Consider the following 12,568-nt stretch of genomic DNA (forward strand, 5'->3'; position numbering starts at 1 on the left):
TACTCTTGCTCCTGATGTCATTATCTCCTTCTCCACACTGACCTGTTGCCATTTCAAGGCTGTATGACTCAAGTCTTGTCAGAAAGAAGCAGACAATGAAGAAGAAGAGCAACACAGAATAACACTCTTGCAGTAATTAACTGGAGATATGCCGCTGGTATAAACAGCAAAATAAACAGTCGGATGAGTTGGCATTGGTCTCGGGTTCAGAGACAATAGCCAATTTGATATCATCAAATGCAATCGAAACTAAAAACGAAAAGTTAAGCCCAATAATATTAGTTTTCATGAACATTTTTTTCACAAAGTGCATGCAGAATGGTCGGAATCTCGGGGTACAGTACAGTAGGGATTAGGGATACAAAGGGTGGAATTATCGCACAAATACGATAAAAAAAAACAGTGGCCCGCACCCAAACAGTCAGGACTTAGGTCATGGTGACAGACAATCAGAAATAACAAAACTCTAACATGATACATAACCACCAGAGTACAGCATCCTTGAGCATGTTAAAGGATCTACTCCTTTGAAAGTTGCAATAATATCTTTTTCGTATTACTGTTTCATTGCAGGGCTGCACGGTGGTCGAGTGGTTAGCGCGAAGACCTCAAAGCTAGGAGGCCCGAGTTCAATCCCACCCTCGGCCATCTCTGTGTGGAGTTTGCATGTTCTCCCCGTGCATGCATGGGTTTTCGGTTAGCGACTCCAAATTGTCCATGGGTATGAATGTGAGTGTGAATGGTTGTTTGTCTATATGTGCCCTGTGATTGGCTGGCCACCAGTCCAGGGTGTCTCACACAAAGTCAGCTGGAAGTGAGCCATTTTCTCAGTTATAGAGCCTCTTAGTCTCGGTGGGAGGAGGCGGGGCCGCTAGCATACACACAAAGTGCAGAAGAGTTTAATATAGTAAAAATTATATTATTATTGTCATATATTTTTTATTGTTCTTCATTGGGCTGCATGGTGGAAGAGTGGTTAGCGCGCAGGCCTCACAGCTAGGAGACCCGAGTTCAATCCCATCCTCGGCCATCTCTTTGTAGAGTTTGCATGTTTTCTCCGGGTACTCCAGTTTCCTCCCACATTCCAAAAACAAGCTAGGCTAATTGGCGACTCCTAATTGTCCATAGGTATGAATGTGAGTGTGAATGGTTGTTTGTCTATATGTGCCCTGTGATTGGCTGGCCACCAGTCCAGGGTGTCTCTCGCCCTAAGACAGCTGGGATAGGCTCCAGCACCCGCCGCAACCCTTGTGAGGATAAGAGGTAGAAAACAAACGAATGAATGTTTCTTTGCATTCTTGTGTGATCATGGGTTCCGTCTTATATGATTTACATAGAAAATAACTTTTTCATAACTTGAGCACCACCTTGCCTTTTGCTTTCTCCCCCAGATTTTACCGCCCGGATACACATCCCTACATATACGCCTGTAAGTGTATAAAATATACTGCACATCAGGTAGCAAAGCTAAAAGACAGCGATTGATCGGTACCTGGTGGTGGTTGAACACGGTCCACACTGCAGGAAGTAGGGAGGCGAAACTGAATCCCTGCAAGAGCCAAGCACAACCAGTTATTGGAGGCTCGTCCAAGCATGAAACAGATAAACACACACACACACACACACACACACACACACACACACACACTGGGACTACATTTACATACAGGCTGGACTCGAGTTCTAAAGCAAATATTGATGTCTTCTCCTTGCAACCATACTTGTTACATCAGTGAGAAACAGGCAGAAAGAAACACAGTTATTGTAGATTTACTGCACAGTCCCTGGTTTAATGAGCTTCACGGGTGACCTAACATGAAGAGGACATGTCTCATAATAATTTAATGACTAGTTTTGCAGCTGTATATTAATTGGTGTGTACTAGCTCATAGCTTTACCTGTGTTTCTTTTGCTACTTGCAATATCATCATACAGTGGGCAACAATGACCTCAGATGAGCGTAGTATAATCCGCTTATGAATATTGTAGCAAATAAGATAGGTAGAAAAAATTATGTGATCAAAATCAATGTATTTATGTCGACGCTTCAATATGTTGCCCATGTATTATGATGAAATATAGACAGCAATCCATACCACTCATGCATCTCAAAACAGACATGTCATCGTAATGTACACACATATATATATATATATATATATATATATATATATATATATATATATATACATATATATACACAAGACAAATATAAAATCTGGTTAAATGTAGAAATATCGCAATGCATTCCAAATATGTCAACAAAAACTAAACACAGAGAAGAAGCTGGGACCTCTAGACTGCCTCAGTGATGACATAATACGATATTTCTAATATGGAGTTATCACTTTTTAGTACTATAGAAACACAAGGTCACTCACAAGGACTCGTATATGCGGTAAACGTGACGTCACATTTGTGCTTTTTTTTTGTTTGTCCAATTTTGGTTCAAGTTCTGTGCGATCTCTCTAACAGTCTGTCCTCGCCATGCGATTCCGTCCACTCGTGCCAGACGCCGTCTTTGCCACAGTTGTGAAGTCGGGGCTGGCAGAGAGGCTGGTGAGAGGCCGCTCTGACGCAGATATCAGGGCGGATTGTGGCTTAATGATGTGCAATGACTGACGAGCTGTGCATGGGCATGGGGGCTGGAGATGGAACAGAGTGATTGTGGAGCGTCCGTGCTCTGCTAATCCTGGGACAACTATCTATGTCAATTATGATGAAGATAAATATTAGGCTGCTAAATCCTCAAAACCAGTAAAACGAATCCCTTAATGATGAACATTTAATATCTATGCTCTGCCAAACAACATAAGCAGTAAGAGTTATTAGAGTTAGTATGCTAATTGTGATTAGTGGAGGAAAATCACCCTGACACAAAACGGTTGACCACAAGTACCTCAAGAATGTTTCATTGGAAAATGAGTAGTAGTAGCAATAATTCCTATTTTCGTCAAATCGTTCCCGATTTGACCAATTTGGCAACGTTTCCACCAAGTGGTACAGTAGAGGTTGGCTTGGATCAGTAAACTGTACTGCATACATGTATATACAAGCCCAGATTTTTCATATTTGTTTAAGTTTTACCATTAAGTGTGTTTTCTTCAAACTTTGAGATTTTACACTTTATTCTGCAGGCCTTGAACGCGACACCGTGAGTGTGATTCACCGATCATCTTACATGACCATTCATTAGTGGTGAGTACCTTTACATTGTATACTTTGTACCTTTACATTGTATACTTCGTATGTGTGTGTAATACTGTCAGTGTTTGGGGGATATTTAGTGCTCAAACCTAGATTGTGTCACAAGTGGACAATGGCAATCGAAGAGAGAAGTGGAGGGCTCGGAGCTGAATCTCATCCGGTAATTCCAATCGTGTCTCGTATTGCAAATGTTGATCCAAAATCAGACATTTTGAAGAAGTTGTGAGTGAGCCGTGCGTAATGAGACCTGGCGTAATCCTCAAAGTGAAAGCAACACTACACTGCCTCACTGGAAAGTACATTTGTGCAGATAATAAAGACATGTACCCTCAATATACAGTAATGGGGTAACAATAATAATAATGCAATAGTAATGCAAAAGCTGCCCAAAGGATGGACAGCAGCGTGTTTATCTCCATTTTACAGAAGCTACCTATGCTAACCTCATTCAAATGGAATGTGTGCTGAAAACCGATCACATTACACGTCATATTTTGAGAGTTTTTCTAGTGTAAACATAAAATAGTGTACCATACCGATACAGGGTGGAAACAGGGCAAGTTCCAATTAAAAAAAAAAACAAACATATATTATCCATTGTGTTGCATCACATTACCTAAACCGTCCTACGATGACTTTGCTTGAGTAATGTATTTCCTCTGCTTATTGTCACAGGCCGTGCTAATCATCATGTCCTATTGACCATTCTGTTACAGCCGGTTGATGGAGATGGATGAGTGGTCGTTGACTGGATGAAGGGATGCATACGTGATCTGACAGAGGACGTCTCAGAGGAGCTGAAGATGTGCATGATTCTGCTGCTGGATTTCCTATGTACGTACATCCCAAAGGTTGGTCATTGGCTTTTTTTTTTTTTTGCCAATTGGGTTGCACAATAAAACAAGCATGTTGTCTGGTGGCCACATACATATATACATACAGTGGTGATGCCCCCATGGATGCAAGGTGGAGTTACCTTACACGTGTAAACCAATACTCATCAATGACTAAAGTACGTGCGATCTTCTCGGTAATCCGTCTTTTTATGATATTGTTCTCCTGTCGTCCGGATGTTTGGTAAACATTTTTCCATTCCCACCTTTGATGAAGCTAACATGTTTTATCTTAGTATTGTAGCCGTAAAACCTTTATAATAAAACAATGGCCGACCTTGATCAGTTACTTCAGTGGCCTTTAATACGTGTGGACCAGCCAGGACACCTCTCATGTTGTGTTAGCTCTTGCATCAGTGGGAATGCTGCGTCAATGTGTGTTTGCTCAGTGGTTGAATAAAAAATAATACAAGTTATTGCCACCCAGTTATCGGGGGCCATATGCTTTTGACATCATGGTTTTATATCAATATAAGCCTTAGCAAGAACAATCATTGGCTGTCAAGCTAAACCAGTAGAGAACCATTATGTTACATGTCGTGTTAGTCTTGGTTGCACCGTGAATGAGGCCGACATTTGGGTTGATGCGTTACCTGTTGGTAATGTGTGAATAAGGGTGTAAATATCCATCTGATTTAATGCATATAAAGAACACTGAGAGATTATGGAGATTATAATCCATTCTGTATTCTGACATAATTCATCACAGTGCTTCCCCAAAAAAATATTGTTTGAATTCCTAATTACACAATCTCCAGGATATCCGACTTTAGAGGTCGCACTGTATTAAATATCACGATAAAAGTTATTTATTAAGAGTATTTGTATCTGTGCTGGTTTGTAAAACAAAGCCTGTCTTACTGCATGCTATTATACTTCAAATACAAAAATACAGTTTGTGTATTTATTAATTCAACTGTTAATTCAAAGAGATTAGAATGAAATCAAGATGGTGAATTTGTATTGAAATTAATTGGATTTAACGGAATTTTAAAGAAACAACGAAAAGAGCAAATTAAACTTGTATAATTTTTAAATGAAATAATGCAGATTTCTATTTAGTTGTCTTCATAATTTTTTTTTAGTTTAATACGTTTTTTTCCCTCCTCCTGATGAAGTACTAGCACACAAATATTCCACTGACTTTAATGTGAAAACATGATAAGACAGTTCAAGTTGTCGGAGCGAGCATGATATCATTCATTTCTACCAAGTGAAAAATGTCAATGAGTCAGACAAAATGTATGAAACATAGAAAAGAAAGAAATAATAAAGCTGTTCCCTACCGGACCTACCGTACTCTCTACGCCCCCCAGCTAAGCTACGGGCGCCTAAAATGGGGAATAAAAGAAAAAGGAAATAATAACCAACCAAAAAAATGACAGCTTGCCCGAAAAGCAAAACACGTAGAAAAAAAGCTAAAGTGAAATGTTTTGTATTTTTCATGTCTTTTGGTGCAAACCACTCACTGTGTGCAACGTCCTTATTGGATGCCATGGTAAAGCTATGACCCCCTTTCAGTTATCATCAACATAAACATAATCACAGCAATTTTAATCCAATCTTTTATAGCAATTTATGAAAAATACATAAGGCCAGGAAATGTTGGAATAAAAATTCACACACACACACAAAATAATAATAATAGAAATTTAAAAAAAAAACACCACAGTAAGCAAACCAAATTTGAAAGCAAAAGTGTTACATACATGTTTCATTCATATAGAAAATTAGCACAAGCTAACAAATGCAAGCTAAACGATAGTATTCAAAAATGATGTTTCATAACATGGACATATTCTGATTCTCACTAAACATTGCAGTCTGAGATCCCTGAAAATTGCGTCATGACTGATGCAAAACAGAGAAGCATGTTTTCCTCTTAAAAAAAAAAAGGACACCAACCAAGGGGTTAAATTCAATGAGAATTTGGTGTGCAAATGATATCCGTCCAAAAATGTTTGCCCGATTTGGACGGATGTCACACATTTGGCACGGTTCTTCCATTGGATTTCTGGGGTTCCACAGAATCCAGTGTTTCCCACAGGACTGGAATCTATTTGTGGCAGTGGTGTGTGCGGGTAGGTGGGTGCCGTCATTGTGAAATTTTGATTGTTTGTGGCCAATATCAGCCGATACTGATACCGATATGTGTAACATGACATATATCCTGTGGTGGAATGAAGATGTGTGTTTTTTAAATATCGGTTTTCATGATCGGGAAAAAAAAATCGAAATCACATTTTTATGCTGATATTGGACATCGCTAGTTGTGACACAAAACAACTACAAATTAGCTTTTTCGGTCACTTCTTTTTAATGTTTTTCGGGAAACAAATTTATATTTATATGTATTTACGTATTTATATGTTTTTACGTTTACGTTTTATTGCACGAGAGGCACAAAGAGGTGATGATGCAACTCCACAATAGAAGAGAGCATGTGTGGTACAGTTTTAAACGGGACTTACCGATGTTCTACTGCTGAGAACGCAAAATGGTAGAAGAGAAGAGAAGAGCAATACGTGCTTGCAGACTGCAACTAATAAATAAATGAATGTACAGGAAACACTGGAATCATGAAGAAATCCAATGAGATGAATAAACTCTGACAAATAGTTATATATTTCATTTGAAAAATAATACACTTTGTCAATTGTAAAATCTTTTATAGACCAATCCATCTTAGTTTTGCTACATGTCTTCACGTCTACCAAGGGACATTTACATTCTTTGGAAAAAACCCATGACAACAAGATGAAACCCAGATCACTCAAATACATTTGCTGAATCCCATCATTTAGAAAAATATGATTTTGCACAGCATTTACCATCAACAATCACCAAAAAAAAATAAAACCCAGTTCCGATGCTACTACAAAAGAAATTGACCATCTAAGGTTTTGATTCTGGTAGACAAAATTTAAATAACAACATAATCAGAAAGGAAAGTTCCACCAAAATAAAAGACTTTCACCAGCAAATTCATATATTTAGATGACTAATAAAACACCAAAAACCAAGGATTTGCATAGAATGAATGAATATAGATAGGAGACATCATGATTAGCCAGCACCTTAAATTGACCTTGCACCCCCCCTCCCTCCCCCCCGAGCAAAGGGAGAAAAATATGAAAGAAATTCTCTTGAATAACTTGTCATTTGTCAACATATTGTATATGTGTACATATATCATATATCTTTAGAAGCTAGATATTTTCACAGTCATATGCCCTCAATTACATAATAAAAAGCCACATTATTATTGATTTTTTTTTTAACGATGAAAAATATTCAGTATTGCAAATGTGGACAATGCAACAGTGAATTATGTTTTAGTCATCTACACATCCTTCTGCTTCCATACATAACAGGAAAAAGATATCTTGCAATGCCAAGCACTGAATTCATCATATTGTAAATGCCCCCCCCCCCCAATGTTAGGCATAATAACCAATCAATGCATTTATCATGAAGAGTTTCGTAGATGGGGGAAACATGAGGTGCGATACTTTGCTACAGCCATCAGAGGTGCTGTTGATTCAGTCCTGAGAACAAGTCGAGCCCTAATTCCACCTGCAGTATGGTATCAGTATCAGAAATAATAATAGTTTAATAATTTACTTACTAATGTGTTGTCATTCTCTCTATAATTCATTTTAAACTATTTTCTATTAAAGGGACTGTACGCAGATTAGATTTTTTGAGACGAAACAGGATAGCACCACGCTACCAAATGTCACCCATGGTGGTTTAATGTACATAGTACATGTTGTCGGTATTTTTCACAATTATACATTAAACCGCATCAAAATTATCAGCGATTTTCCAAATAGCTGGTGTCGCTCACCACTGTGGTGCCTGATGATTTGTTGTCATTGAGCGGTTAGGCAGCGGTCGAGTGGTTAGCATGCAGACCCGAAATTCAATCCCACGCTCGGCCATCTCTGTGTGGAGTTTGCATGTTCTCCCCGTGCATGCGTGGGTTTCCTTCCAGGTTCCAAAAAAACATGCTAACAAAAACATGCTAACAATTGGCGACTCCAAATTGAATGTGAGTGTGAACGACTCCAAATTTAATGTGAATGGTTCATTCATTCATTCATTCATTCATTTTCTACCGCTTATCCTCACAAGAGTCGCGGGGGGGTGCTGGAGCCTATCCCAGCTGTCTTCGGGCGAGAGGCGGGGTACACTCTGAACTGGTGGCCGGCCAATCACAGGGCACATATAGACAAACAACCATTCACACTCACATTCATACCTATGGACAATTTGGAGTCGCCAATTAACCTAGCATGTTTTTGGAATGTGGGAGGAAACCGGAGTACCCGGAGAAAACCCACGCATGCACGGGGAGAACATGCAAACTCCACACAGAGATGGCCGTGGGTGGGATTGAATCCTGGTCTCCTAGCTGTGAGGTCTGCGCGCTGACCACTCGACCGCCATGCAGCCCAATGTGAATGGTTGTTTGTCTATATGTGCCCTGTGATTGGCTGGACACCGCCTCTCGCCCAAAGACAGCTGGGATAAGTGGTAGAAAATGAATGAATGTGCGGTGATAATTGGCCTTTCGCTTGGCTACTATTAGCTGACCACAAGCAGAACTAACGAGCGTGCGTGTGTTACGTCTTGCGTATTCGCTGCATACAGTCCCTTTACTGAACGTCTGCTTCAGCTGAGCGTAGCGTTCTTCGGAAGTCCACCGACTGAATCAACAGTGCCAATCGTTGTAGCCAAGCGGTGCACTCCAATTTGAATTTCAGTTAAAGATTCAACACAGTCGATCGATACCTAACAATCAGGTGATCAATTATACTGCACATCCTTCCATGGAACGTGTGCATTTTTTTTTATTGTATAACTTTGTATAACTTTTGTATACAGACTGACTTTCAAAACGACATACAAATTGCTGCAACTATTGCCTTTTGGTCGCACAAACGGGGAAGAAGCTCCTTTCTCTCTCAAGGCAGCACATTAGGCCCTTTGACAGGTTCACATTTCAGTCAGGACTGTGATACATCACACTTTTCATGGTCCTCTGATAGTCCAGAAATAAGTGCTTACAAACACGGACATGGTTGCTTTCGGCCTCAGTTCCTTGGACCTCGTTATTAGCTTTGGTACACCATTTTGGGACAACGGGACAATGGAGTGGATGGAGGGAATGCAAGTGACTAACAGGCTACTACTGTTACTGTTTCCGTATAAGCGAGGTCTTGACCGACAAACTCAACAGTGACTCGGACCCATTACGGTTAGTCAGGAGACCAGCTTAGCCATCACTAGTGGGGCGGTGTTCGTACATTCACTGGTACCATACTGCACCTCTGGGGACTTGGTGAGGTAGAGACCCTCAGTGGCTTTGATTGTCTGTGGTTAGGGACCAATCTTTCACCGGCAGGACACTTGAAAGACTTCGAATTTGGCTGAAGCTCTACCTTTTCGAATTCAAAACGCGTAGTAGGCTCACGCAGCAAAGGAATCAAACCAAACCGATTGTTGTAACTCTTCGCCTAAACCTCAGCGACCATTGCTACCAGCCAAGTGATGGACAGGATGAGATAAATGTGTTTGGTTTGGAACCAGATGTAGTACTCCTCGCTAACCCATCTCACAGCTGATTCAACACAGTACGTTTATAAGTGTAACCAGTACATGGAATAGAAGCTTTTGTCTATATACAAATCTGTACATGTATATACAAATCCATGGATAGAACGTAAAAGTACAGTAGTTTGTGCTGGGATGAATTGAAGCCACTACATTTAATCTGTATGATCAATTCCGACACCCCTTTGTATTTTAGTCGCTTAAATTCATTCATATTTAAGGTTCATAACCTCAAGCTACAGTATCATTAACCCTATTCGAACCCTTTTTTTTTAACGGGCTGTTAATTTCATTACAGGTGGTCCTCTGTTTACAACGGTTCTGTGCTGCCGTGTTTTAAGGTGACAAAGGCACTCCCATAAATTAATTAAAAATGTATTTTTGGACCAGAAACAGGAGAAGTTAGGGTGGAAGAATAAACATGCCATGATGCCATCATTAATAATGATGATCATTATTATTCTTTCGATAAAGTCATCTGTTCTCCAACACACAGTCGGGACTCAGATAGGTGGAAATCACAGAACTCTTTAACATAACACATACTTGTGTGGCGACTGTATCCTTGAACATGTTAAAGGATCTGCTCCTATGATGTTGTATTTATTTGGTGTTTTATTCCTGTATTTTATTTCTACATGTGTACAGTGTGAGTGACTTGAGCGTTGGTAATTGTTGCTAACCCGAGGACCACTCGTAGCGTTACTATCTTTTATATATCAGCAATAACATTTTCTTTTCTGTTTTCAACAGCAGAAACATTTTTTTAATGTTAGAAATCTTGGAAACTTGCTTACAAAATGAGTAAACCAAAGGCCATCGAAACGCTTCCGTTACAATAACTGACAAGAAAACTTTATTTTAAAAAAATGAATCACGTCATCATTTTGATGCATTGAATAGAAAACAGTTTTTAGGGTTTATAAAGTTATTCACAGTATACGCAGGTGCTCGAGAGAGGGTTTCTACATGAAGAGAAACTGGAATGACAATGAGTTTTCGATGCAACTCAAAATGGCTGATTATTGAGTTTTGACGTCAAGTGACATTTTTTTTTTTCGTCTGTTGGCTATTTAAGACAACTTAAGGAAAGACAATGCTGCTCCCCGTCGGCACTTGTTGATCTCAAGATCAGCTACCATCCTGCTCACACTCGCGTCGCCTCCCTCTGAAGGCCAAAAACACAAGCGCTCTCTTGGATTCCAAGGCTGTTAGAAGGACGCAAGTTACCTGTTTGACAGATGACAGACCGTGTCTGCAAAGAGTAAAGGGACGGACAACAGCCTCTAAATGTAAATACAAGGTTTTACCATGGCTTGCTCATCTTTGCCTGCAGCGTGAAAAGATGGGAATGATTAGAATGACATCGACATATATGACATGGGCCCGCTGGTGTACTTCCTGCACCACAGTTCAAGACTGGCACTTCTGTGACCGCCTGTGTGGCCGCATATTTCTTGCGGTTTGGGGACCCTTTGCTTTTTAGTTATCTCCCATGGGAAGTCTTCGATCGGAAGCGGGCTTGCAGGACTGCCTGAACCCTCTGGTGTGCTCTCGGGGGTTCCCTCGATGATCTCAATTCGAGGCGGGTTCATTAAATCCATGATACTGAAGGGTGCTGGTTCAGGTTGGCACATCACTGACTTGTCCTCCAAATGATGCCGAATGGACCAGCTGGACCCTGCTTGGATTCCTATGGACACTCTGTCTTCCGTTTGTGTGGTGCTGTCACTGCACGGCTCCCGACACAAAGTCCACATATTGTAGCACTGAGTGAAGTTGAAGAAGTTGCTGTTGAACGTCTTCAGCTCCCCACAGACGTCTCGCCGTAGCTCTGCCAGCTCGTACCGCATGGCTGAGATTTCGTCTTTCCACTGCATGTTGAAAGCGGCGACCATGTTTGCAGATTCCTTGAAGGCCTGGATGGCCTGAGGGACCGGCGGCTCAGACGTGGCTATGGGTGAGGCACTGGGCACCCTGTACGAAGGCGGTGTCGCCGGGGGCACCGAGATGGCCGTTACGGTGGAGCTAGTACTGTGCTGGCTGCGAGCAGCCGCCGTCTCTCGCTCCAGCCTCTCCAGCTCTGCATAGGCAGAGGAGCTGGCACCGTCATCGTCCTCTATCATGTCGTCATTTAGAAATGACGTTGCATCCACAATATCATATCCCTCTGGAAGAAAGATTTGAATATACAAACAGAGGGAAATGCAAGGTGAAAGGAACAGCTGGAGTGGGATTTCATCAGGATTGTCAATGAAAGCATCTACTACGTATATATCTATGGAAAACGTACAATATGTGAGTTAGAAGGTGATTCCAGGCAAATGCACGATAAAACCCAATGGTTCTTGTGGTAATAGGTGTTGTCTATTTGCGTACACCTTGTTTGCGGACCATTACCAAACAAAACTCACATAGTGTAGGCTTTTCACAATGTTTTTACACTGCCTTCTCAGTCATGTCAAAGAATAATGAGCTTCTTCCCATCTTTTCACTGCACAGCACAGAAAAAAGCGGAATCAAACACATCAGGCATCAACTCATCCATTGTTGACTTTGAGAATCGATTTGTCAAAATGTTTCTCGGGGACTGTGCCACTTTTGCGCAAACGAAAAGATGGTAAGAATGTGTACATTTTCCACAACCCACTGGACCAAGAAGCAGTTATGAACCCTATTGAACATATGAGGTCCAAGGTGACTGATTTGACACCTCCCCGCCCTGCTTTGAGGGCTACACAAAGGGAGAGCTGCAATCCCACAGTCAAAGACAGCTGACAGACGCAATGCCGAGATGTAGACTTTGCCACTCCTGGCCATTTATAAAAAATAAAAAAAAAGCCACACTT

General features: G+C 40.8%; 2 protein-coding genes across 9 annotated transcripts in view; one reads left to right on the plus strand and one right to left on the minus strand.

The window, feature by feature from the left end:
* LOC131099206 (disks large-associated protein 2) overlaps positions 1–12,568 on the minus strand; it is a 118,574-nt gene that overhangs the window by 8,855 nt on the left and 97,151 nt on the right. For 3 of the 6 annotated variants that reach the window (XM_058046028.1, XM_058046054.1, XM_058046046.1), the window contains 2 exons: positions 5,387–5,431; positions 1,493–1,549 (listed from right to left, as the gene is read on the minus strand). In XM_058046028.1, coding sequence (XP_057902011.1) covers positions 1,493–1,549; positions 5,387–5,431 — 102 coding nt within the window. Of the gene's footprint in view, positions 1–1,492; positions 1,550–5,386; positions 5,432–8,155; positions 11,890–12,568 lie in introns of those variants that run through there. The other 3 variants (XM_058046037.1, XM_058046063.1, XM_058046074.1) reach the window with 2 other exon arrangements.
* LOC131100440 (receptor-type tyrosine-protein phosphatase kappa) overlaps positions 3,086–12,568 on the plus strand; it is a 71,256-nt gene continuing 61,773 nt past the window's right edge. Inside the window, exons 1-3 of one of the 3 annotated variants that reach the window (XM_058046137.1) lie at positions 3,086–3,198; positions 3,288–3,367; positions 3,924–4,041. In XM_058046137.1, coding sequence (XP_057902120.1) covers positions 3,960–4,041 — 82 coding nt within the window. In that variant the 5' untranslated portion in view covers positions 3,086–3,198; positions 3,288–3,367; positions 3,924–3,959. Of the gene's footprint in view, positions 3,199–3,287; positions 3,368–3,714; positions 4,059–12,568 lie in introns of those variants that run through there. The other 2 variants (XM_058046145.1, XM_058046154.1) reach the window with 2 other exon arrangements.

The sequence above is a fragment of the Doryrhamphus excisus genome, chromosome 1, assembly GCF_030265055.1.
Source record: "Doryrhamphus excisus isolate RoL2022-K1 chromosome 1, RoL_Dexc_1.0, whole genome shotgun sequence".
Classification (NCBI taxonomy): Eukaryota; Metazoa; Chordata; class Actinopteri; order Syngnathiformes; family Syngnathidae; genus Doryrhamphus; species Doryrhamphus excisus.